Below are 27,305 nucleotides of genomic sequence, written 5' to 3' on the forward strand. Positions count from 1 at the left end.
GAATAATGCTTAATAATGCCTAAAAGTTTCATCACAATCTGTCGACCGGTTTAGGAGTCCATAGGGTATAAAAATACATTCTTTCTCTTTTATAGTTTTAAATAAAATTATTATATGGATTAAATTTGCATACATTATATTAATACATTATTTTATTTTTATTTTTATATTTTCTATGATATTTTAGTGATATTGCAGACAAGCATCACTCTAAAATTAATAATATGTATCTTGATAAATCTTCGGAATATTTAATAAAACTGAAACAAATAAACAATAACCAACCCGATTTAAATTAAACTAAACCAAAAGTAAACGTCTTTAGTCAAGTAAGAGTGAGGGCTTATCACAAATGATATTTGTACTCAAAGGATCCTTCGTCCAGATGATATTCGTGTTCACATATTAGACTACGTTCTAAACGATAAATGTAAAACAGACGATAAGTTATCTCATTTGAAATACATAAGAAATTATAAACAAATTTGTTATTACTCATTTCTCATTTTCTCTATTTTCACCCTACGCTGTAAATAAAACATGTGATTGGAATTTCTTCAACTTGTTTAGATTTTCTGTTTATATTGTTATTTATTTCGTCACCATCATGGCAACCCATAAAGCCTTGTTAGTTCTTTTTTAATTTTAAATTCATTTGTTGTGCTTATTTTTAAGCCTATTTTAATTTATAAAGGGATTCTGCACAACTACAGGCAAATTTCTTTCTAACAGTAGTTGCGTAGATTTACCCTGCGATGCACAATAGGGGAGAAAAAAGGTTTTCAATAAGCATGCTTGTCTAACAATATGTAGAATTGGCTCTATGGTAATTTTCAATTGAAAAGGTGAATTTCCGTTTTTTGATCCAATTAACATAACTATTCTCAAAATACAAATAAACCTGCACATTTAGGACCAATAACCTTTATTTTGGTACAACCCGCGTGCAATTCGGTCCAGTAATATAGTTAGGCAGCTGTCATAAGTGTAGAATTTTTTTATATATAAGATTATAAAAAGAAACTATTATAAGTTTACGGCATTTTTTGTTTTTGTTAGAAACAGAAGAGTTTTTCCACACATGCATTGTTCGTCAGTCAGTATGAAACATACGAGTTTGAACTAAATAAAGTTTTAAACTTCACTGAGAATTGTTATTTTAAATGCCCTAAAGCTACCCTTTTACTAACATTCGTTTCAACTGAAAAATCCATGTTCTGTTTTTAAGAATAATTCTTTTTGGTTAACTCATTTCATATCTAATCTCATTACACAATTCACCTATTCATTTGGATTAAAACATTAGTGGGATACAGGTATAGTTTATACGAATTATATACATATAGCCCCTTAGGTGAAGTGCAGCACTCCATGAAATAGGTGCCTGCCTAGGTTAAAAGAGAAAGGTCCAATTATGTATTTGACGTAAAAGTTGACAGTAAAAAAATATTAATTGATTTTGACAATCCCGTCATTTGGTTTGGGATTTGAGGTTCTTTATAGATTTATGTATTTCATTCCATTAAAATTTTAACTGAATCTCTAATTTCAATTATATCTACCTTTTAATATTTTGAAAGGATACATTTGACCAAACTTTTTTAAATCTCACTTAAGTATGCAGTTTTCATAATACACCAGTTGAATTATAACATGAAGGCTGTAATACTTGTTTTAGTTTTTAATGGTTAAATACAGTTATCCCCTTGGTACACCTTAAACATTTTTTCTAATCTTTATGCTTAAAAAGGAGGCAATATTCATATATTCAATTACGTTTTTGATTGATGCAGTAGCAACGAACTCAAGACTTCTGAACGTACTTGTCAACAACCAGATGCATGCTGACATGTCCTCATTAGTTTTATTAATATTTTAACTCAATATTTTAAACACAACGACAATCAAAGCAAAGTTTTGCATTATGTGGGCGATTGACTGACTCCACAATAGTTCTTAATAAGTTATTTAGCCCTCCAAGGTACACCACTTCACATTGCACGTTCATGGCACCAACACCTCTAGACCTGAATATACCACTGCCTTAACTCTTCACTATGCGAGTATCCTAATTTGTTACATTGTAGTTTTTGTCCTAGTTAGTTAATATGTCAAAATTTAAATGTATGTTTTAACAGCGATAATAAATCTGATCACTGTACGATTACCATTTTCCGTTTCAGTGCAGTTTTTGGTCAAAGCTAGTTAATATGTGAAATTTTACAAGTAAATTCTAATCGAGTTAAAACACATGAACGATATATCCACACTGTTTTAAAGTTAGGTGGGGTTTGTGCAATAATTTATTTGTGACAGTAGGATATATCCAAAGCATTTCTTAGTTTGTAAATGATCATGTCACAGTAAGCACAGTATTACTACTAACAATATTTTATTTACAAGTTAAAAACAGAAAAATCATAGAGCATGCAGTAAAAAAAGGTAGGCCTAATGTATTATCGCAAGCAAGCTGTTAAAGTTTTACTGATGCTTTAAGTATCCACAGTATTTGTGATACATTTTACGGATCTGAAACCTTACTTGACAAGTTTTGGGCAACAAATATCCTTGTACTTGAGATTAAGATTGTTGACAGCTGAAGACTTTCATACTATGTACTTATTTAAAGTACTACACGACACCATAAATTAAATATTATTTGTTGGCAACTATTCAAACAGATAACAAATTTCCTATTTAAAATAATCAAAGACTTAGCCCTAAGCATGAATATTTCAACAAAATATACAAATATCCTAATCTACTTTATAGTGGGCACAGCGACATTGTTATGGTTTTGTCGGCGAACGCATTGAGCTATTATTTGATCGTCAAACACAAACTATGACAACCGGAATGGTTACATACCAAATCCCCACGGTATGTCCATCTATCATTGTTATTTGTAACGAATGGAAACCAAGCGATTCCGCAAAGCCTGTACTGTGTTGTAGCGGTAAAAATTACAAAATAAAATTGTGATTGAATATTCTGCGAGTAGAATGGAATATACTTCAACACCTGACCCAACAGGATTACAAGTACAAGCTGTTACTTGAACAAGGAAGTACTGTGTCACCCCATGGGAAAACCAATGATGCAGAGATAAGATAACACATGAGGGTGGTTCTGAAACAACATGCCTGGTTAGACAGTTTAGGACACCACCCAGCTGCCGTGTACGGCTAAAAAGAAATATCCAATTCCACTAAACGTAATAATTGTTGAGCTCTATCATGCTAGTAGTATAAGCATACAAAATATCACACCTAAAAATGTTAGTAAGTGTGTAAGTATTATAATTTAAACGTCAGAAACATTTTTAATTATCTTATATTAGAAACTCGTTATAAATCATGTTGACATAATTTTTTTTTTATATTCGTAAATAAAATGTATTCTTGTAGTGTGGGCTATCTATACAAGGACTTATATCTAATGGTGGCTGATGATGGAAATTTAATCATATCATAGTAATTTAAATATTCAACATCCACTGAAAATATTATAATTAATTATAATCAAAACAAGAAAATAAAAACCGTGATTATGTTACTTATACTTAAAAGGTTTTTAAAACTATATTAAAAATCTTGTTGCTATATCTCAACACATCCTAGGTACACAAGACTTTTTACTATGATCCTTTTATTTAAATTAGATTTTTTTTTTCATACTATACATGGTTCCATACTATACTTGGGAGTGTATATATGTACTTGTAGCTCTCAGTCCGTATATCTGAATCTCTATAATAATTAACTCATCCACCTACTTCTATCTTAGAACTAGGCTTGTAGTGATTAGAATAATTTCAATACTTGTAAATGCCAATGTAATCTTCCTGACTGGAACCCGATTTAAAGAAAATACAGAAATCATGGTGAGGGTAGTATAAAGAACAAGTTCTACAGAATAGTTCTAAAAATAAACATGGAGCTTATTATAGTTTACTATATCCACCACATGGCAGTAAAATACTGGATAATTTTAAGAAATGGAAAGGGAACTTTAATCGCAGTTTATACCGGGAAGGAACTTCAGCACTTAAATATGATTTGGGGTCAGCTTATGACATAATCAGAGATAACAGCGTTAGAAGATAACAGTACCGATTTAAGCGTGCTGAGTCCATTCATGTACTTTGATTCTAATCAGCTTAAAGTTAAATGGTATATTCTCATTCCGGAAATATCTGAAGATACGATACTAGTTTAACATTTAAAATGCAAACAATAAAGCTATACCATCAGTTGTTGAAGAATTGATCCTCTTAAATTGTACACTAGTAGTGTTTAATCCTTTAACTTTAAATTTAACCAAAGTGTTAACTTCAAGACTCTACTAAGAAAAATCAATTTACATTTGCCATTTGAACCTTTTTTGTATTTTTTTTACATATTGAGTATTCCTCAAACTTTTCCTATAGTCAATTTTCTTACTTTGTTTAATTTGACACTCCATCCGATGTAGATGCATTACATTTTCGTGAGTTTCACAATCAGCGTACACATTCATCAAAACAACTTTTAAATTAATTGACTTTGATATTTGCATCACTTGTCTTTGACACGTAAAGTGTGGATTTCTTTAATACGCAACTCAAATAAATGCAACTACCGTGAGACCATTTAAACGACAACACCTGCGTAGGCCTGGTATCTCTGTTTTCTTTACTTCGTTTCGATCAGAAAATATATATTGTTGCATCAATATCTAGAGGGTGGCTAAAAAGTAACTTACACCCTCCCTCAACTTTTGAACATTTTGAGATATTCGAAATTGGTTTGCGACAACCTTTATAGAAATGAGAGGCTACAATTATGGTTAATTTTGAAAATTTTGCCTTTAGGGGTAGCGAGCAGGTGTAGAGGGCAACTCAAAAGATTCACAAAGCACATATAGTCGAGTTTGGTATCATTTTACAGGTCTTGACAAAACAAAAAAATTCATAAAGAAAACCAAAATCGAACCAGTAATATCAAAATTGCACACTAAAAAGTATCAAATAAAATAACAATGAGGGCGGCAGAAAATTAACTTGCACCCCCCTTAACCCTTACCACTCTCATTGTAAGGGCCTATGCCCTACGCTCTAGGTTTAATTTATTACGCAGGTCATTAAGCCTACCAGTATTTTAACTTACAATTACATTAATAATAACAAAGTGTATAATTTAAAAAAAGATTATTTTCCTGCAGTTACCTAACAATGTACATGTTCTCTCACTGATTTGAGAAAGCAAAGTGGCCAATTCACTCATCAGTGAGACAATGTTAGCATTGTCTCACTCCAGATTTGCAACGTGTAGGCACGAAATAGTGAGCGCGTAACATGCCGACAACGTCGTATGCGCGCGAAATACGTTGGCAGCACTGGCTGTAAATCAGCTGGTCAGCTGTTGTACTGTTGTATTTGTCACTTCACATAAATGTTATATTAAAAGTTCACTTCTGTGTAAAAATATGTTAAGTTTCTTCACCAATGTATTTGTTTTATAGCAACTGTAGGAAAAATATAATGTGCAACTCGAGTGCAAAGTACATTTGCCTCACTAGAGACACCATTCCTCACTCGCCTACGGCTCGCGAGAAAGGATTTCTCTCGAGTGAGTCAATTGCTCACTTTTCTCACTAGTTGCACAAATAACTATTTTTTAAGCCGACATGTGATACGATTGCGAAACGACCAATGTTGGCTGACGGCCGACACGAGAAGCGTAAGGGCTTTTTAACTATTTGAGATGTTTGAAATCAGTTTGTGGCAACCTTTTTAGATATGAAGGGCTACAATAAAGGGCTACAAAAAGGGCTACAATAATGATGGTAAATGTTGAAAATTTTGCACTTAGTTCAAAATAATTAAAAATGATTAATACAATGGGTATTAACTCTATTTTCTTTATGTTAATAATTTACTTTGTCAAGACCTGTAAAATGATACCAAACTCGACCATACTTCCTTTTAGAAAGGTTGATCTACCCCCTCTCCCCCAACCATCACTCCCCCTAAGAGCAAATTTTCAAAATGAACCATAATTATTATTGCCCTTCATATCCAAACAGGGTGCCACAACTGATTTCAAATATATCAAATAGTTAAAAATTTAGGGGGGGGGGTGCAAGTTACTTTGCAGCCATATATGATGTGTAGTTATGGAGATTGTATTGTAAAAAAGACTCAACGTGGTTTTTTTGCAAGCTCAAGTAGAGCGTCCAGATTTTTCTGGTATGTACGAATCTGATTTCCTTATTTTTTATGAATTTTAAGAATATTTAGTTTTTTAGGAACTAGAATCTACATGGATACTTAATTAAAACCCTGTCTTGACATAAAGCTAACGATTTACTTTTAATGGTCATGTAAAAGCCGTTAAGCTTCCAAAAACCCATTTCGAATCTTATTCATAATAGTTTCCCAGTAACGCTAACACTCTTAGGTCACTATGCAACAATGCATCGTGGGATGGTTGGCAATAAATTAAATACAGTGTGATAGAAAAGTCCCGGAACGGTTAAATATTTTAAAAAATAATGCAGATAGAGCTAAAATTCTTGGTACAAAGCTACAGGTCATAAAACTCTATTTTAACACATATTCAGTGATCCAATAACTCTTCAGGAGGACGGCCCACAAGGAGTCGGAAGAAAATCTTAAACGGAAGCATAGGTCAATTTGCACATCAAATTAAAGGGCTTTTTTAGTTGAATACAATGCCGCAAACCGCACTTCAAAAGGTCGATCCTGCGCAAAATGACAGTTGTTCAAAGATCCATTTAATTTACGTTGCTATTATACGCTTTCTCCTCAGGGAAAAAGCCCTAGGAATCGGAAGAAAATTGTTTACGTAAGAATAGGTCGATATGCACATCAAATTAAAGGTCTTCACTTTTAGATTACGATGCCGTAAATTCAAGCTGAAAAAAATGCCTGAGTAAAAAATGGCAGTCGTTCAAAGATTCAAAATGGCGGATTCAAGAAATCTTTGAACATCTGCCATTTTGCGCAGGATCAACCTTTTGAAGCGCGGTTTGCGGCATTGTATTCTACTAAAAAATACCTTTACTTCGATGTGCATATTGACCTATGCTTCCTTTTAAGATTTTCTTCTGACTCCTTGTGGGCCGTCCCCCTGAAGAATTATTGGATCACTGAATATGTGTTAAAATAGAATTTTATGACCTGTAGCTTTGTACCAAGTATTTTAGCTCTATCTGCATTATTTTTTAAAATATTTAACCGTTCCGGGACTTTTCTATCACACTGTATCAGGGTTAACAACGTGTTGTGGTAGTTTTGTCCGTACAAAGTGCCTTGAGATACATGATTGTAATTATACTTGTAATTTTGAAGTTTCGTTAAAACACCATGTACCTTTAGACTAATACTGTTTTGATACATTTACAGGGAACAATTGAATTTGCCTATCGCAGTGAAAATAAATATCTAGCTTTAGATAAAGATAACTCTTAAAGATCTGCGTATTACCAACTTCGATAATAATAATACATTTTTATTTCATTAATTAAAAGTTTTGTATCTCCAAAATTAAATAACGTTTCAATCGGCATAGTACGTGATACTAGTTTAAATAAAGTAAATGAGAAATAAGTCAGAACACAAAAAAATGTAACAATTAATTAACAGTAGAAATGTAAATATTTTTTTCCTAGTATTATATGTTGTATTTTTATATTTAATTTCAGCAGAGATAATTTATCTCATAGGCCTAGTAGCTAGGTGAAAGCTATTAAAAAAAAAAAAAAAAAAAATATGATTACACAGGATGAACAAACTAAACTAAACTGTGCCACTATTGTTATTTTAAAAAACTATTAGATTTATTGACAAAATTAAATGGAGAGCTAAAAAAAATTTCTTAGGACATTAAAACATATGAACTCCACTTTTTCAAAAATAGTAGCCATTTTCCTAAATAACAACTAACTTAAAAGAACACCTCATGTTTAGTAATTGTTTTGGAATTTAAATAGAATTTAACAATAAAATAATATATTTCCTCTAAAGCTACTTGGCTAGGTAAGTAAATTGTTGTGTACATTTAGTGATATAACCAGAGACATAAATACTATAATACTTTACTTTAATACTTTTCGATGAAATGGTGACCATACAAAGTAGGTATTTTAAGCCAAGTATGAATAGAGATGAGTGGAGGATGATCTTGTAGTCTTGTTAGTGACTAAGCCCGACATATTCCTTAGACACGGCTGTTAATTAATAGCCCATACAGCTAATGGCAACTAAGGGACCTACAGTTTATAGTGGAATCCGAACCACATTTTTGCCTTCTAGGCTATATACGAATTGGACTGATTATCAGGATAGCACTGTGGATAGTCTTAGTACTCACTCGTGCAAATGTTAATCGACACCAGAGAGTACCGCATCCACAGTGTATGCCTATAAATATCCACAATTTGTGACCTCCTAGTAGCTGGCAGGACGACGCCAACCGTCCCAGTCAATGTTAATATAATTTAGTTGTCACCTAACATCACCCGAAAGATATTTTAAACAATTGTATTATTTTTTGTAACTAGGGAGAGATAAACAAAAACAAGGATCAGATATAGGCTTTCCAACAAAATAAGTGGTTTAATTTATTTGCACTGAACGATTGATCGTTACGTGAAAAGTATGTTAAATTAAAGCAATCATATTTGGAGGACAATCTTTTGACTTTCATTTCAGGTATTTCTCCTGGCATAAATGAAGTATGATTTAATACGACGTTCTTTCCACTATATACATTCTGCTTCCTGTAGCTACTAAACGACTAACTTTGGACAGGAAATGCTAAAAGATTTTACTGGGAAGTCTACACATGTTTCTTCATCATATTGACTAAAATAACAACTCTTAACAAATCACTTAAAACTATAACTGATAATATACATGTTGTAAACGCTGACTTATTAATAATTTAACTTAACAGTAATTATATCCATTTTTACTACACACGTAGGCCTGCTAACTAATTTAATTCGGTACCGTTTAAAATTTGTTGCGTTCCAGATAAAAAATATAAATATTGAACTAAAAATGCTTATTTTTAAAGCAAATGCAAAATGTTGGAATTATAATCTAAAACGTAACAAATCAAATCTCCATTACAAAAATCATGTGTATAGCTTTTTAATGTATAAAGTAGTTCCTCAAAAGTATGAGTATTAGGCAAAAGAATTACTGTGCATCTACTTGAGATTTCTCAGATGCAGTTTTTGGAATCGCAAGTAAAGTATAAATATAACGTTAGCAATAGACATTGTTAATTCCGAATCTTGCTTTTGTTACAAAACAAGGAAATTAGGAAAACAAACAAAAGTACGTGCAGGGCTGCATGTCCTCGTAGACGAGGGTCGGGGGATTGTGTGACCAAGATATCTCTGACCTTTGTATCCTTTATCTTCAGCCAAGGGTTGAACTAACGATTCCCTGTTTGGATCCTTGTATTATCTGTTAGAGTTAACGATAACTTTAAATATATATTTAACATATTTAACTCAGTTTACGGTGTCTTATTTATCTAAGCCGATACATAAACAAATAGTAACTATTTTAAGCTAGCTTTTTTGTGACTTTGCCTTCACCATATTTGATTATGACCTATCATCTTGCTGTAGCAAACCTGCAGACTAAGCGAATTTATATTTGACTGATTGGATTTAAGTAAAATATTTTGTGAAACAAGTCAGTTTTATTTTCCATTTATATAACTCTAGGATTAACGAGCACTTAGTTTTGCCGTTACAAGAAGGGTAGAGCAGAATATTAAAAGGTAGTTAAATGTATTTTTAGTAAACTGTCAAATGACTTGGTATGTAATCAATTAATTCGACCATTTTCATCATAATATGTCCAAATTTTACATGTCCACATTTTACATAGTCTGTACAAAAATAACACACGTATTCAAAATTAAAAACTTTTCGAATTTTATCCGTCTCCAATAACCATAAAAACATCCACTAAACGGTACTTAATTGATGTATTTTCGTGTAAAAAAAATTTAATGGGGAGAAATTTTTAAATCTTATGTTTTAAAAGTCAAAATGAGAAACGTAAATTTTTATTTCATGAAACCCCGTTCCCACAGTCCGATCATGCTGGTTCGAGGACTGGTTTAAATCAATGTTTACACGGCTGTATAAAATTTAATTGAAATCGGATAATTTTACTTAAGTTTTGTGTTAGACAAAGACATAAATATAAATCGATGATGTTAATCGTCTCTATGGGATTCAAATCTAAAAATTTTAATCGGTCCCAGGTCCAGTTTCACCATCCTAAGGTAATAGCTAATTCACCAGTTGGGAAATTAGCTTAATGTGCATTTTAATAACTGATTAAGAAATACGATATGCATGGATGTTAAGGTGTTATGGCTGTTACGATGAAATATTAATCAAGTATAAATGTACAAGATAAATGAACAAAAACACATCATAAAAAAAATATATTTGAAAAACATAACCAAGTAAGAAGAAATTCGTATTAATTCAGCTTCATTATTTTTACAGATTTAAATGTGAATACCTGGTTATGACGAAAAAAAATACGCTTGTCATATGCATGGAAAGAATGTAAATAAGATAATTATAAGATTTCCTTAGTTCCAGTTTCTACACTGATTTTATATCCTTGAACATATTACTAATACATCACAAAATTTGAATGATTGGTGGGAGGGGCCGGACTCTAGGACTAGGCATGTCAAATATTGCTTAAAGGGCATACATTAAGAATTTACTGTCAATGCATTTAACCATCATAATTATCGTAAATAACTACACTCTCTAGTTAATTAGATTAACTTTTTCACACAACTGTTATTCCAGTCCCTATGAAAGTGGCTTGGTTGATTGTATTGGTATTTAGTGGCGTAGTCATAAGTATTCCAGTGCGGGAATGCTCGCCATCAAGTTTAACAAAACGTGGGTCATCTTAAAGTTTTTTGAAAAATTAGAGTAGGAACGTCGTTTTTCTGCGTCTTTGCCCCACTCCACCCCTGATAGTATTATTATAAAAAATTACGGTCTTAATCCGACGACCATTTATCAAGATATACACATTTATAAGACGTTTTGTTTTAACCATGATGTGCTAAGTTATCAACACTGTATATAGTTGATTGATATTGGAACATTTTACCACAATACCTCTGGGACTAGCAATATTCGTTTCGTCACATTTAGAGAACCGTAAAGTATTATCCTATGGATGCTTCGGCATATTGATACGTCCCTCTTAAAGAAATGTATTTTTTTATGTTCGAAACACAGATTACTGATACCATTTATTTAGGCTTGGGACTTCTTATATGCATCAACTTACTTCATTCACTTTGTACACCCAAAAAAATGTGTAACACTGAAGGCCAGCTACTCTGTGGTCACGATTTTGATGCCTTTTTGAGAGTAATTTAGTGTTTTAACTATGCTGTTCTAGTACCAGGCAAATTTTCAGAGGTAAGACATGAAAACAATAATTCCCACTGAATACGAGCCATTACTAGAAAATGTAGTAACGTGTATATCACAGTATAACGTCATTAGCTATATATGATATGTTCATAACAATTTAGCCTCCAATTCTAAGATATTATAAGGATAGTCAGATTTATCTTTGCTATTAAGATATTAACAATTTAATTGTATTCAAATAACTGCGCTGAAATTTCATAAATTGTATACAAAATATTGATTATATAGCAATTGTTCTTTACAACTGTAGGTTTCTTGTAGTGGAAAAACTACCAATATTTTCAGTTTTTTTCTTTCTTTTTCCAAGAAATCATTTTTAAAAAGTTACATTACTTAGTTATGAATTACTCTAAATAAATACATAGAGATGCTGTATCTGTATAAGTTTACGAACCTTAACAGGTTTTATAAATTTTACTGGTCAAGATTGCACTGGTAGTAGGACACACCAACAAAGTTTATCCCAGATGAAGAGATAAGATATGATTCTTTCCTCGTTTGAAAACCATCTGACTAGTTCCAAGTTTTACCATGATGTATAAGGAAAACTAAATATAATTTGGTATTTGTTGAACTAGCTAAATCCTAAGAAACAAAGTACAGTAACAAATTAAATAATAATTTGTTGCAATAACACATATATAACGGTATAGGTATTTTAACAATCCTTCAGCTTAGGTTTTTGTACCAAAACTCAAAATAATTTTAATTCCGGCAGTATACATTAATGAAACATAATTAGTTTTGACGAGATATTTCCGTCATGAAGGAAAACGGTATTGAAAATAAACCAAAACATATTTTTAATTATTTATATATAAGTAGGGGTTTATATAAATGTAAAAATCAATGATTTTTGCTTTTAAAGGTTGGTGGTATCTTGTAATCGCTTAACGACGCGTGGATGCAAGATAAGGTCGTGTACGGTGTCCGTGTGCGTTTTGACACAGGCTACAAATACCACAACAACACTGCAGTTTTAAATAAGTTAATCTCTTTATTCCTTTCACTATGTTGAAGAATGCGCCTTAATACTATAAAATCTAAATAGCCCCAGACACTATCGATTCTAAATAGTTAGAATGGTTGATCATTAGTCATTGTCAAGGTAAACTTTATGCAGCACATTGTGATTGAAAAGTACCGGAACGGTGTAATATAATTTTACCATTTATTTATTTATTCATTCATTTCATGTATTACATGATAACTAAAACTAAGAAATAACAAAATGTCTTACTATGACATTCTAGAAAAAGTTATGAGATTTAGTATACCATAATTGCTATTATCATTTACTCTTTTAAGCTATTACCCCTTTCTTATCCCGTAAGGGGGACGGCCCACGAGGAGGCAGACATAATTCCTTAACAGCAGCGTAGGTCGAGTTTGAAACCCTATTAGTTATTACAACACATTACTGAAAATCCGAACTCAAACGGAAAACCAAATAAAAAATTACCTTTCGACGACACAAAATGGCAGATTTAAAAAATATTTATACGGCTGTTATTTTTGACTCGGTTGTCCGTTTGAGTTCGGGTTTGTCGCAATGTTTTTTACCAAGTAAGACGTTCAATCCGATACTGATTTCGACATATGCTGTCAGTAACAGAGTTTTGTATGACTTCTTGTGGACCGTCCTTCATAGGGGATAAAAAATAACAATAGCATAAAAAAGTAGTTAATTATGTGTATTATTCATATACCAAGTCTCGTTACTTTACCTATGATGCTGAAAAATATATTTAACCGGGACTTTAAAAATACACTGTATATTCGTAGTATAGTAATGTGTTGAAAATAAGACGAACATTTTTTACATTACTTAAAACCAGTTAATAATAATTTAATTGTGGTCTAAAAGCACGGTGGGAAAGAAAAGACCTCATCCTTAAAACATTATTTAACACTTTCACTAGAAGTAAAAAAAAATATTGGTTGCAGAAAAGGGTGCGACTTAATTCCTTAATTAATAAATTTAGACTGTAATCTTAAATTTTAAGTATAGTCTATTTACACAAACTATAATTATGAAGTATATTAACGTGTAATACTTTGTTTGAAGTTCGAATAGTGATTATGTTTTTTTTTTTTTATATAAGAATCGGAAGTAAAGATAATTAGCTTTAATACAGAATATTTATAAAAATCTGTGTTAATACCTGCTTCTTGTAATCCAAAATGTAGCTGCTATGACGAAACTAGTTTCAACTTCTCACAAAGTCATCTTCGCAATTGGTGTAAATATTCAACGTAATCCGGAGGCTAACATCAACAATGAAAATATTTATGTATATATGTAGACTGTAGAGTGCATTGAAAAATTACTCATTTCACTTCTATGCAAGATAAACACTACTTCGCATTTATATTAAATGTGTTAGGCGCAATCAAATGTAGTTTAGGCTGCTTGCTAATCAAAGATTGGCAATGAATTAAAATGATTGGCCTAATGTCGTATAAGTGATTCTTGAATTATGGTAAAAATATATGCAAGGATAGGACAACGTCAACTCATAAGTACGACATAATTTAATCCACCTCAGAAAATAAATCTTGATATAGTGTTACTACAAAATATTATACTGTTAATGAAAAATAATGTTATACTTATATGCCAGTAGAACGTATGATTTTTGCAATCAGACAATTCTATCCTTGTAACAATTTTATTACCAAAGGATTCACAAAATAAAAATACCTATTGTTTGTCTGCAAAACTTTTTATCCGACACGATTGTTTAGCAGAAAGCAGGAGTCGATACATTAGTAGTTGACTTCAACACAAGCGATAATTCATTTGGTTAACAATGTATATATTTTATCACGTAAACATTGTCTCACTAGATATTTTACTTGAAATTCACATTATACTCACGCTAAAGAAGCCATTAAAAAGTAAGTTTGGTTTACTTTTGTAGTTTATAATGAAAAGGTAATTACGAAAGAATTGAATGGCGTAAAAATACGTATATTAAATTTACACTACGACTGTTAATTACTGTACAACTAATAGAAGCAATTCGAAGCCTTAAAGGTGCACAATATTTCCTCTTTAAATTGATTTACAAACGTCTAAAACTAGTGCATGCTGGATACGGAATCTGGAATTTCCCAACTTCGGATAGCATTGTATAATCCTGTTAAAGTTTATGTTCGTTCTCACCTGAGAACAGGATAAGATTCAAGAATTTAAAAAGTTTCGAATACTTTGTCTTGCATTATTCGTTATTGAGCTTTTCTGCAATAACCCCATAAACGAATTGGATTCACCGCACTACCAGAAATAAACGAAATAAATTTCATCAGTTTGAAGTATGATTGAAACAGGTGATTTCCTCAAGTCTCACTCTCAAAATGTTTGTAATGTTAATTAACCGTCCATCAATTTGCTTCATCTAAGGTTTAAACTACGGAAATGAATATCCATTGAACCAATAGTTTTACAGCATCCTCAAGATATGTTACACGTCGATGTTAAAACACAAACCACAGGTTTAAAAAATATTAATAACCATAGTATTATAGCCTACGTTGTTTTAAATTAGTAATTACGAATGACAAGTTCAAACTTCACAACTCACACTGTCCAGTTCCATATTCAATTACAGTAAGTTATATTGCAAAATGATTTAGTTAAAAATAATCTCCCTCCAGAATTGTATCGGCCAATTCAAATACGTTATCGGAACTTGTTCTATGACACTGTTTCCGATCTTGTTCCTGTATGGTGAATTGCTTGTTTCTGACTACCAAAAACTATTAAGCCAACAAATAGGAAAATTACTCAAAAATATATATTATTAATCTAACTAACTTACATGTGTATATCATTGGCCTTGAATACCCAACAGTCAGTGTTAAATAACCGTACTATTTTTTTACTGTTTCCTCATCTCATTCGGTAGCAAGAAAAAAAAAATGAATTAGGATGTCAAAAATATGTTTTATTTTAAGGTTTACTATACAATTACTTATTACAAGCTGGAAATAATAATCTTAAAGTACAATTTTGTTAAGAATTGTCTAGATTTAGATTTTACTTGATTATTTAGGGTCTAATTCCCCTCCACTTTCCTTGGTTATCAAACAATTGATACAGCTGTTTTGCAGAGATGTTGAGTCTCCAGTGGACTTTGGTACACCCCTCCCCCGCGTTACCCACCCCAACCCTTTATAAGCGGACCCCTCAGTCTAGAAGGACGTCAGTTCTAGTCTATCGCTTAGAGTGCCTCAGACTACTACAAGAAATACTAACCGATTGGTAAGTCATTTGCCATGCTTTTATGACTTAATATTGAAAAATAGGTTTTTTAAATAAAAACATTTTAGAGAATATTCAAAATTATTTTACATTTGAATTTCGAAGAATATTTAATCTTTTGAGACAAGAAATTTTAGATAATTTTTAAAATGTTATACACATTTTTAGTCACGCTTTTTAAATTGAAATATTTTTGCAATATGTTTAACTTTGACTATAAACGCTATACTTTTAAATAATTATACTTATTACCTACAGAAATTTTATTAATTAGAATTGTTATTATATTACTTGTTGTATTAGTCATAAATAAAAATATATTAAATCCTAATTTAGAACTTAGAATTTAGAATCAATGCAAAGGGATATATATCTATGTTAGGAGAAAACCATGGGCGAGCTTTATTTAGTCAATAGTAAAATCCGTCGAATAAGTAAATAACATGTAGACTCATCACACAAACATTTGATATTACTTTCTAGTAAAATGTTTGAAAAAAAAAATTATTGGGTTTAAATGAGCGAAAACTTATTTGTAAATTAATTTTTCTATTTACCTTTAATTTTGCCCATTATTATTATTTTCTTAAATTTTAACCCTCTATCCTTAACTAATATCGTTGTTAAAACAAAATATGTTATCACCCTAAAACAGTTATTAGTTGTTATTCTATTCTTCACGTTCAAATAATTTAAACTTGTCTAATATCTCATGAGCTTGTCATTATTACTGGGTATCTTACATTTGATACCTTAAAAGTAATTCAAAAACAATGTTCTTTCCTACATTAAAAATGAAGTAAGTTGAAGTAATTCCGACATTATAATTGAGTACTGTAAAAGTAATATTTTACCTTAGCTGACATAAATAAAAAGTAAGAGAAGGAAGGGAAGGAGACTATAAATGAAATCGTGAATTAACATAATATTTTATTAGTGACTTTTAAACAGATGTATGAAACACTTATCAAAAAAATCGGTAACTTATGCATTATGAATTTACCTATTCAAGTAGGCCTAATTCATTATTCATAATGTAATACCGGTAACTACTAGAAAATTATAAAGAATTGTATTATATACAGGGTGACAAAAAAGTCTGGAAACGGCTTGATATCTTTTTAACTAAATTCGTTAGAAAATTCAGACCTTTCACATCAACTTATATGTATGAAAACTACTTTTTGAAAGCATTATCGTTTTTGTACCTTCACCAGGGGACGGTCCATGAGGAGTAGGTACATAATCTTTAATGTAAGCGTAGGTTGATATGCACATCATTTTAAAGGTCTGGTCAAGTGGAGTTCATTGCCGGAAACCGCGTCAAAAAAGGTTCATTCATTACAAAATGGCGGCATTTCAAAGTTCTTGCGGAATATACCTGCACGGGCCTTAGTAATGGTAAATACTCATAGTCAAAATAAGCCGGGAAATCTGAAACCCGGTTAAATTTGTTTTGAAGATTGAATACATTTAGTCTATGAGCTAGTTGACTTTAAAATACAGTTTCAGCTCTCAAGATAATGTTTAATACGAGTATTTACCAATATTAAGGCCTGTAAAGGTATATTCCACAAGAACTTTGAAATGCCGCCATTTTGTAACGAATGAACCTTTTGAGATGCGGTTTCCGGCAATGAACTCCACTTGACCAGACCTTTAAAATGATGTGCATATCAACCTATGCTTACATTAAAGATTATGTACCTACTCCTCATGGGTCGTCCCCTGCTGGAGGTAAAAACATGAAAATGCTTCGAAAAAGTAGTTTTTATACATGTACGTTGATGTGAAAAGTTTGAATTTTCTAACGGATTTAGTTAAAAAGATATTAAGCCGTTTCCAGACTTTTTTGTCACCCTGTATAAAAAAAATAGTTATAAGAAGAATTATTTAATTGCTATGCTTTACCTGTACAATAAACATAATTTTTTTACGTATAGGTACTTTGCCAACTTAATTTCATTTTCAATTAAAAAATTTAAACATTATAGGCTGTTATATAAACATGATTGATAAAACCTATTTATCCAGTATATATCAAAATTAAATGCAAGCAAATTTAAAAACGGTCAAAAAAGGGATACAACCCATTAATTAAGATTAAACATAAATAATCAAACAAATTAAACATTTATTTAAAAAAAATTGAAACTTGGTTTTTTAAGAACTACACAAACAATTGTTAAATAGTGTTGTAAACAATTTAAACATTGTTTTAAAATTGTTAAAAAAACTAAGGATACAACAATTTGTTGTAAAATGGTTACAGCTTGTATTAAATCTTATTTTCCAAACTGCAAAATACTGATTGTTTAACAATTTTAAAATTGTTGTAAAATAATTACAACTTGTATTAAAACTTATTTTTTTAAACTAGAAACAAATTATTGCTAAAGAATTTTAAAATTTTAATAAAATAGTTACTACTTGTATTAAAACTTATTTTTTTAACAGAAAAAAACTGATTGTTAAACAATTTTAATTTTTTTTCGATCTTATATTAAAATTGTTGCAATATGAAGTTAAAATCAAAATGTTTTAAAATTGTTATACAACAATTGTAATACGACGTTTGACAATTTTAAAATTTGTTTTCTTATTGGGATATAATTACTATTAGTTTTTTAATGCCTTAGAAAACCTGAAGACTTGCGACTTACTATTTGCATGGTTGGATTTTCACCATCATAGCCCATTTCCTATAGATTTTACGATTTATTGCTTATTTAAATAATGTTAGGTTCAGGAGTACTTATGTTTAATGCTAAAATATAAGTAAAAAAGTGTGTGTGTTTTGTGGTAAATGTTAATAGCTTATGAAGTGTTATTACATTTACCAAATCAAATCAAAGTATACCCATGGATAAGTAATTTATTATATGAGTTGATTTATTCTCCATTAGAATAACATAGCGTTTCAATGTACAGTTTTTTTTTATTCTAACAATAACTATTAGTTGCTTACTTAGCTTTAGTATACCTAATTTTTCTAAGCTTTACAAAACGGATTGGAAATAGATTGCTCAATATAATGCTTCAAAAGTTAATAATCCAAATTCACCACGAAAAGAATCCATTTTCTAGTCTTATCATACTAGTTGGCAATCTTGTTTTAATAACGTAGAGTAATTCGTTTGTAAAAAATTAGATACAACTTAATTACTTGAACTCCAGTTATCGTGCTACACTCAAACACACACGCTCATACTCACACACGCATGTAAATACACAGACACCACTTCAAATACCACTTTAAAAAGTAATATATCCCGTTAGATATATTTAAAGTCAATGAATTAGCAGTTATTTTATTAATTTTGTTTAATAGTTATTCATTTCAACCTCCAAAGCTAAAACGGAATGTCACCAAAATACAATAGGCTATTATTCTATACTTTACTGTAATAAAACTTAAGTGATTTTTAACAACCTCAGTTAAAAGTCTTTTGAATTTGCTGGAAATTAGCCCATAGTTATTTGGACTTTGCATTAATTTATTACAAACAAACAATACTTCAGGGACAAAAATATTGCAAATAATACTAAATTACTTCCGCAATAAACAAATTATTAAAAATAAATTGCCAATAGCTCTTATTTTTGTATAGTATTTCAAATAGTTTTACAACATAAATAAATTTAAATGTCCACACACAGTTACAATAAACTATAGTTTTTAAATTGTTCATATAACTATCAAAACTACAAATTTAGTTATAAGCTGGATGTTTTGTATTTTTTGGATAGTAGCACAAACAAGGGAGACAATTAAGTAAATAATTATAATAAATAAAAATATTAATTATTGAAACTATAGTCCTAATAAATTCGTTTAATTCTATAGTAGTAAGTGCAAATCAAATTAAAACTCATTCGAATCATTACTTTTAAAAGAAAAAAATAAAGCATTAGTTTGAAAATGTCTAAAAAAGTTTGTGTTTGCCAATAGATAATAGGCGTTACGAATTTATTGAAAACATATTTATGTCAACTTTCCAAATTACCCTCAGCAAAGGTGCAAATTAAGCACATTTATATTTGCATGGATTAGACGTTTTACCACAATATTACCTTAAATATGTCGGTTTGTTTAGTCTTCATTTAGATAAAATTAGAGATAAGAAGTACTTCAGTTGTTGCTCTAGATATGTCAGTAAAATTTATTTTGAAATTCAGTGAAAGGAGTTTTACTACATCTTATCATTATTGGTAAAAGCCAAAGTTCTAACTATTGAGCAAAGATTACACACAAGATTACATGACATTGAGAACCATAGTTCAGATCAAATACTATTTACTTTATTTGGTTCAATCCTACAAACACTTAATCCAGATTCAGGTTAAGATTCTTTAATGATCATTAAACATACAGTGCAAGTGCAAAAGATCTTGTCATGAAACATGCGATAAAATACAAAGACCAAAAACAATACATGCAATTTTAGATCACTGTTGAATAAAATATTCAAGCAAAGGAAGACATTGTAAAAAGAAGTAATAACAATTAATTAACAAGATCTAAGGTGTTTGAAATGTTTCGTTACATACTTTTACATACAGAGGGTTTATTATTTCAGCGATTAAACGTTTATGTAAAACAATAATATTTTGTCGTTAATGATGTGTCTTTTTATGATAACAATTAAAATCGATTAACCACATTCAAGAATGGATCGGTGCCCTGGTAATAAAAATATATAATAGTGCCTCTTCCGTTAGGAAGCACTAATATTACTATCTTAGTATGAAACATATAAACTTGCCTAATTGTTTATCCTCCAAAGGATAGCTAGGGATAAAGAATAGGCCTACTGCATTTTAGCACTTGCTTTGTAAAAATTTGGTAAAACAGTAATTTTGTAATTTAATTATTTCCAAGCTCTACTCGATGACTATATTAAAATACCCCCACCAAACCTGCGTCCCATTTTCTTGATTGAATTTTAACACTTTACATTTATTCCCTACTAGCAGAGAACCCGTCCTTCGTACGGGGTTGGCATATAAGTATAAAATGCTTATTGCAGTTGTGGTTGAGGACATGGTTTAAGAAAGTTTGGTTCTTTTGTTCTACCAATGCCCCTGAACCATAGGAAAAAGTAATGGTCTCATTGTGTACCACAGCTTTTTGTTGCTAGTTGGTTCAAATTAGCTGTTGTCATAAATGCAAAAAAATAATTGTGCTACACCCTGTAGGTAAACCTTAAAACCTGTTAATGCTATTTAATATCATAGAACTAACTTGTGCAGGGTGAAATTCTTTAATTCCCTTTGGATGTATTTTTAAATAAATTCTTCGATCAGCATCGTACGTGTTATTAGATTTACGGAAAGTAAATGAAAGATACGTCTTATAACACTTACCACATATATTTATACTCATACTGTTACTCACAATACGGTAAATATACAAAAAAGATGGTAAGTGGTGATCGATTTCGATTGGACACTCCAATCATCATAGGCGGACCCAATATATTTACGTCTTGTGAGTAACAGTACAGTATAAGTGTAAATATATGTTTAAGTGTTATACGACGTATCTTTCATTTACTTTCCGGATATATTTTTATCAAACTTGGCAAATGTATTTGTTCTATACTAAGCTAATAGTATTTTCCTAAAATCACACTTCGTAACCCTCCCTGTAGCAGCATAACCTAGATAGTTAAACCTAATGTTATTGAATTCGATTTAATTGAAAATAGGCTGCAGGTGTGCTGCGGCGGGGGTTACATGGAATTGTAATTTATGTAGAAAGAAGACTTTGTGGTAGTACATGATTAACTCTAAGTTAAGATACTAAAAAAATCTATCCCGTCGGTCCCAATTAGTAGCGTCTGTCGCTTAAAAATTTGACTGGCGCTACTGCAACCAGCGTTACTATTCGTATTCGCTAGCTGCTATACCCGTGCCTTGCAACGGGGTCAGTATGCAAAAGAGTTATTGCTGGTTCTTTGAAAATGCCAAATGGTTTCACTCCCTACCATTTATTTTAGAAACGAAATTGAACTGTATTAGCCTACTTAACTTGATACTAGTAATAGGTCTAGTTAATAATAGGCCGATTTAGTTTTTTACGAAATATTAAATTAAAAATACAGTCTAAAATATGAAATAAGTGGAATAATATAATCACATTTTATCATGCTCAATTATTCATAGTATTTATAAATGCCTTTTTCACAATCTTGTCATTTAATGTAATTAAGCCATTGTAAATAAACAAGCATTACTGGCCCAGCAAAGAAATAAAAAAATAATCTACAACTGAAAACTTTGTAGCAATTAAACCCTTTTTAAAAAGCTGGGCAATAACTCGTGAATGTTATAGGACAGTTGACCTCGTACCAAGTTCCATAGTTTTCCGCCTATATTTGACATCGGGTTACCTAATTGACCAAACCGATAGACGCAATGTACAGTTTTGTGCTAGGCCTACAGAAAATTTTGTGTTTTGTTAAAGACCATAGGATTCCTATAATAAATCTACCCACGTAACGCATTAAAATTCAGCATGGACGTAAGACAAGACACAATAAAAACTTTGATGAAACACTTAGGTTACTGTAAGACATGGTTTTAGGCAGGAAGATATAGTTTCAAGGCCAATTTCGAGCTTCATAAGATATGTTTAATTATTGAGCTAGGGTTAAAAGTTATATACAAAACTACATTTAAAATAGGTCTGCATAAAACAACTACACCAAAACCAAACTATTAATTTGAAATTCTTGTTGAGCTCACGTTAATTACTAAAATATTATTTATTTGTTTTACCTATAAATCACCACTAAACAAAGTTCGAAGGCCAAAGTTTTCTTAATCTTTTGAGCCAATTTAGTGATGACCCGTTTTCATTCTTTATTTGCCTAACAAACATTTTCATACTCATTAAGGGTATTATATGCTCAACGGTTTTTACCCGAATGACCTTTCCTTTTGTACTGCATTTACTAATATGATATTGTACTGAAATGGTTTGTCATAAGCATATGTTCAAATTTGTGTGTGTCCATTTCGTATAACTGTAATGGCTACTTGGCAATCCGTAAGACCCAAGGTAAATAAAAAAAATGTTATTAAACTTTTAACATAAAACATATTCTCCCATAGCAGAGCGTAGCATTGATATAGTTTTAATCCTAAAACGAAGATTTTTTAGGAGTTTAAAGGAAATAGCTGGAGAATATTGTGAAATCATTGTGCGCGCAAATCTTACTGGTAGTATATGATTAGGCTTAGAGTAGTCCCCTTTCAGTTGCTGCTACAGGGAGGGCATTAAAGTTTGTTTTTAGTTTTTATTGGGTGAGTATAAAACAAGTATATGTATAAAGTTAGATAAAAATATATGTGTCCATATCGGTGTAGCTTTGATGAATGTATGCATTATCTACCTTCGTACAAAATACAGTATGTCAATGAACAAACAAAAATTGGTCGACTGACATTTTATTCACACGGCGACCGTTAAACCCACTTATATTTGATATATTTTCAACTAATTTTTAAATACGTTTTTCGTCATCATCGAAATTTTTACGTATGCTAAGTCCGTTTTATTAAGCATTTTTTTTACTATAGGCATACATTTGCATTTGAAATAAACTGTTATCGCAAGGTAAAATATCCTACTACAGAAACAAATCATTTAAAATAGAAGTGATATACCAGTAAAACATAATATTACAGTAACTAACTAATACTTATTTAAAATAATGTGAAAGATTCAATGGGATTGATGCCATTTAACGATGTTACTTTAGAATCTATACCCTCCCAAACACTGAAACATTTTATTTACAGCACAAAAAAATTACAACAATATAACATACCAAGAAGTTATTTTAGTAATTTGCAGAAGTAAAACTGCATTTTAAAGTGTTATTTAACATGTGTTTCTTTTAAAAAGTCACATATTTTAAACCCTACAGTTAATGTTAACCCTACACATTGTTAATGTAAACCCTACAGTTAAACCCACATATTTTAAACTGTAACCCTACAGTTATGAAAACTTGTACTGGTAACACTCATGCGTATGTTATATTTGTTAAACATTCTACAGGAACTACACCCAGCCCAACAAATGTTGGCAAAAACTTTTCTAGACTAGTTTGTTTTCGGTTTCTCTCAATTCCAGAAACGTTTTCGATTCTATAATTTAACTATTGTGAATAATTTTAATGTAATCTTTACACAGTTCATAAATGACATTGCTTTGAAAGTCAACTTTTACAATAAATGGATCAAACATTTGCATACGGTACCATGTATATTGAAAATTATACAGTATAGCATGCGCTTATCATTATATCAGTTTCTGTATTGTTTCTAGGAGCAGCTAACGCAGGATGGGCAGCTGGAGAGTTCTGTTTGTCGGCGTCGCAGCCTTCTGTGTCTGCAGTGCCGCAGGAGGGGCCAACAATGACGTCGACAGCTACATCTACGGCATGAGCTACTCTCGAGACCAAATCTTGGCCTACCACGGAGAAACCAAGACCAGCGTTCCAGTTCAAACTGAGGGAAAGGTTGATGGCAACAAGAACTTCATCGTCATCACCAGAGAGAAGAAATCTGCTCAAAGTGGAACGTCTGACATCGGAGTAGTGTCTGCCAACGAACACAGAACCTACCCTGGATCCTTGCTGCTGGCCAACCAGAGACTCATGGACAACAACCCAGATGTCTTGGCAGTTGCCCGTGCTCCCTTGACCTACACGGTAAATCTGCCAGGATTGACCACAGACGGCCACTTCTCCATTGACCCTACCTTCGCTAACTACCAATCCTCAAAGGAGAAAACCCTAAAAGCATGGTTTGATAAGTATTCGAAGGACCACAACGTTGTCGCTAACTTCCAGAATGACTTTACCTTTGCCTACAGCCAGGAATACTTGCGAGTCAAATTTGGTATGGAGTTCAAGAACACCCAAGTTGAAGCCAGCATTGATTTCAGTGCGATGCAGAACCAAGAAAAACTCATCATGATTCATAAATTTAAACAGATTTACTACACCGTCAGTGTGGAACCTCAAAAGAAACCCTCAGACCTGTTTGCCTCTTCAGTGACCGCCACAGAACTTAAACAGAAGACCAACAGCAGCAGCCCCCCAGTGATTGTTGATAGCGTGGCTTACGGAAGGACCATTTACGTCAAGTTGGAGACATCCTCTACTGACAAGGAGGCCAAGGCTACTCTCGCTACTAAAGCCTCGAATTTCGATATCAAGGCGGAAGCTGAAACTGAAATCAAGAGCAAGCTGAAGGACCTTAAAATGCAAGTGTTTGTCCTTGGAGGAAGCACTGAGCACATTGAGCTGATTAACGCACAGACCTTCAAGGATGTCAACAATGTTCTGGTAAAATACGCAAAATTCTCCAAAGACAATTTGGGATTTCCTATTTCCTACTCGGCCAACTTTATCAAGGACAACTCCAGAGCTGTCGTCCAGATGAGCACAGACTACATTGAAACTACCAGAACTGTAAACTCCAAGGGAGTTCTCAGGATCACCCACAAGGGAGGATTCGTAATGCAGTGGGCCATAACATGGAAGGAGGTGAACTACGACAAGAATGGAAACAAGGTGTCAACTGAGGTCAGCTGGGACAAGAACTGGAAGTCTTTGACTGCTCCTTTCAGCCAGGACATTGAACTCCCAGGAAATGCTCAAGACATCAACGTCTTCGCCAGGGAAGCCACCGGCCTGGCCTGGGAGTGGTGGCGCACAGTCATTGACAAGAAGGGCATCCCTCTAGTCGGAGAAAGAACAATCACAGTCTGGGGCACAACTCTCCATCCTGAGCATTCTATTTCTCCCAGTGCTTAAAATACGGTTTAGGACTGACACTTTTTTGACATGGTAATTGATTTTGAACTTTTGTGATATTTATGTTTGATAACTTTTAAAATACTCTGACCAAAAATAAAATTATAGAATGTGTATTGTCTCTGAAATTAATATGAATAGACTTGTTAATGTAAGATACTAAATGTTTTTGTATTGTTTAAATGTCATTTGACTGAATTTTTAATAATAAAAACAGAATTTTATCACATTTTGTGTTCTTTTTTTGGCGTATGCAAATTTATCATAATGTATAATTCAATGATAACTGCATCAAAACAAATTTGAACATGCATTAGCCACCCATAATTTTTCAAACATTGTGATAGTTTATTTGAAGTTGTTGGAACATTCAAAGATAAGAATAGTAGGTAGAGTACGATTGGATTTGTTCAAGAAATTTAGGTTTGAGAATGAATATACTCTAAGTATCCAATTTCAAACCATCTTGCAATGGTAAACAAACAAAGGCAATGAATCAATGAATTAATGCTAATGAGTCAATAAACAAGTTTAAGTGTGTATGTAATCTATTCTTAGTAAATTTTTCCTTAGATGTTGACACACTTTTAACGTTTTGAAAGAATCTTAAATCTCGTAGTCTTCTGAAATATTTGGTGGCAACATTTTTTATAAAACAAGACTGAAAATATAATGTCGTAAGTAATAGTATTTCTTACACTATTTAATTATTAAACTCAGTGTTTAAATTTCTCATACAATCTGTAAGGTTCTAAATATTATAATCTTAAAGTATAACTCATTTTAATCAGACTCTTAAATAGTTATTTTTATCGTTTGATTAAAATTATTCTGCATGGTTTTTTTCTTCTTATAGGGAAATAAGGAACAAGACTTCGTGATTGCTATATTTTAAAATGTTAAAACTTTAAAATTTTAAAACTCTGGGTTAAAATGTTAGTAAACAACTGTCACAACACAGTGATTGAATGTCTGGTGAGTAAGTTAAACACAGGAAGCCTAGCTTTTGACATATCAAACAAATACTAAACTTCAATGATGTAGTTAAATCAGTTTTCCATGTCTTGTTTGCAGTTTAAACTTCAGTGTGACTTATTGACTTTAGATACACGTTAAAATGTTCATTAAAAAACCAGACAATATTTTTTTGAAATAGCACATATAAAATATTTTTCTAAAATGAGAACGTTTTGTAATTTGTCTGAGTCTGAGACAGTTTGCAAATTTTGTATAGAATAATAATTTCAAACACATAAATTTTTACTTAACAAAATGAAAAATAAATGCGCGTTTTGTGTCGTGCGCTTAGAAATTATAAAGTTTATTTCCTTGTATTATAGTTTGAAGCAATTATAACACATCTTATCACTTAGGCCATTAAACTAATACAGTAGGTTCTTTTTATGATGAGCTCTTAAGTGACCTCAGAAAACAATTGTAGTCAAACACATTCAAGTTATGAAAATCAAATAAAGTGTAAACTAAAACCATTGACTACCCATGATTACTGTGATAAAATTATTAAAAATGGCAAAATAGTGTATTCATGCCAAAAATATTTAATCCTACATACTTAGGTCATTCCTCCGAATGAATTAATTTTCATTCCTTAATACAAACATCATTTACGAAATTTTAACAAGCTCTAAAGATAGTTTTAAAGATTTTTTACTAAGCGTCGACGTTTGGCTTAG

The 27,305-nt window shown here is 31.5% G+C and overlaps 1 protein-coding gene across 1 annotated transcript; it reads left to right on the forward strand.

Moving 5' to 3' along the window:
- The first annotated feature begins 15,698 nt into the window (after nucleotides 1–15,698).
- Nucleotides 15,699–25,840, forward strand: LOC128992348 (tetanolysin-like). Its single transcript, XM_054415888.1, has 2 exons — nucleotides 15,699–15,775; nucleotides 24,117–25,840. Exon 2 carries the CDS (start codon nucleotides 24,133–24,135, stop codon nucleotides 25,609–25,611), a length of 1,479 nt encoding a protein of 492 aa, XP_054271863.1. The 5' UTR covers nucleotides 15,699–15,775; nucleotides 24,117–24,132; the 3' UTR covers nucleotides 25,612–25,840.
- The last annotated feature ends 1,465 nt before the right edge of the window (nucleotides 25,841–27,305 follow it).

The sequence above is a fragment of the Macrosteles quadrilineatus genome, unplaced genomic scaffold (genome assembly GCF_028750875.1).
Source record: "Macrosteles quadrilineatus isolate MER2022 unplaced genomic scaffold, UCM_ALF_1.0 Scaffold_4__1_contigs__length_99947679, whole genome shotgun sequence".
Classification (NCBI taxonomy): Eukaryota; Metazoa; Arthropoda; class Insecta; order Hemiptera; family Cicadellidae; genus Macrosteles; species Macrosteles quadrilineatus.

Bases quoted from the DNA above. Each gene is read 5' to 3' on its own strand.
- LOC128992348 (XM_054415888.1), top strand. From the start codon at position 24,133: ATGGGCAGCTGGAGAGTTCTGTTTGTCGGCGTCGCAGCCTTCTGTGTC.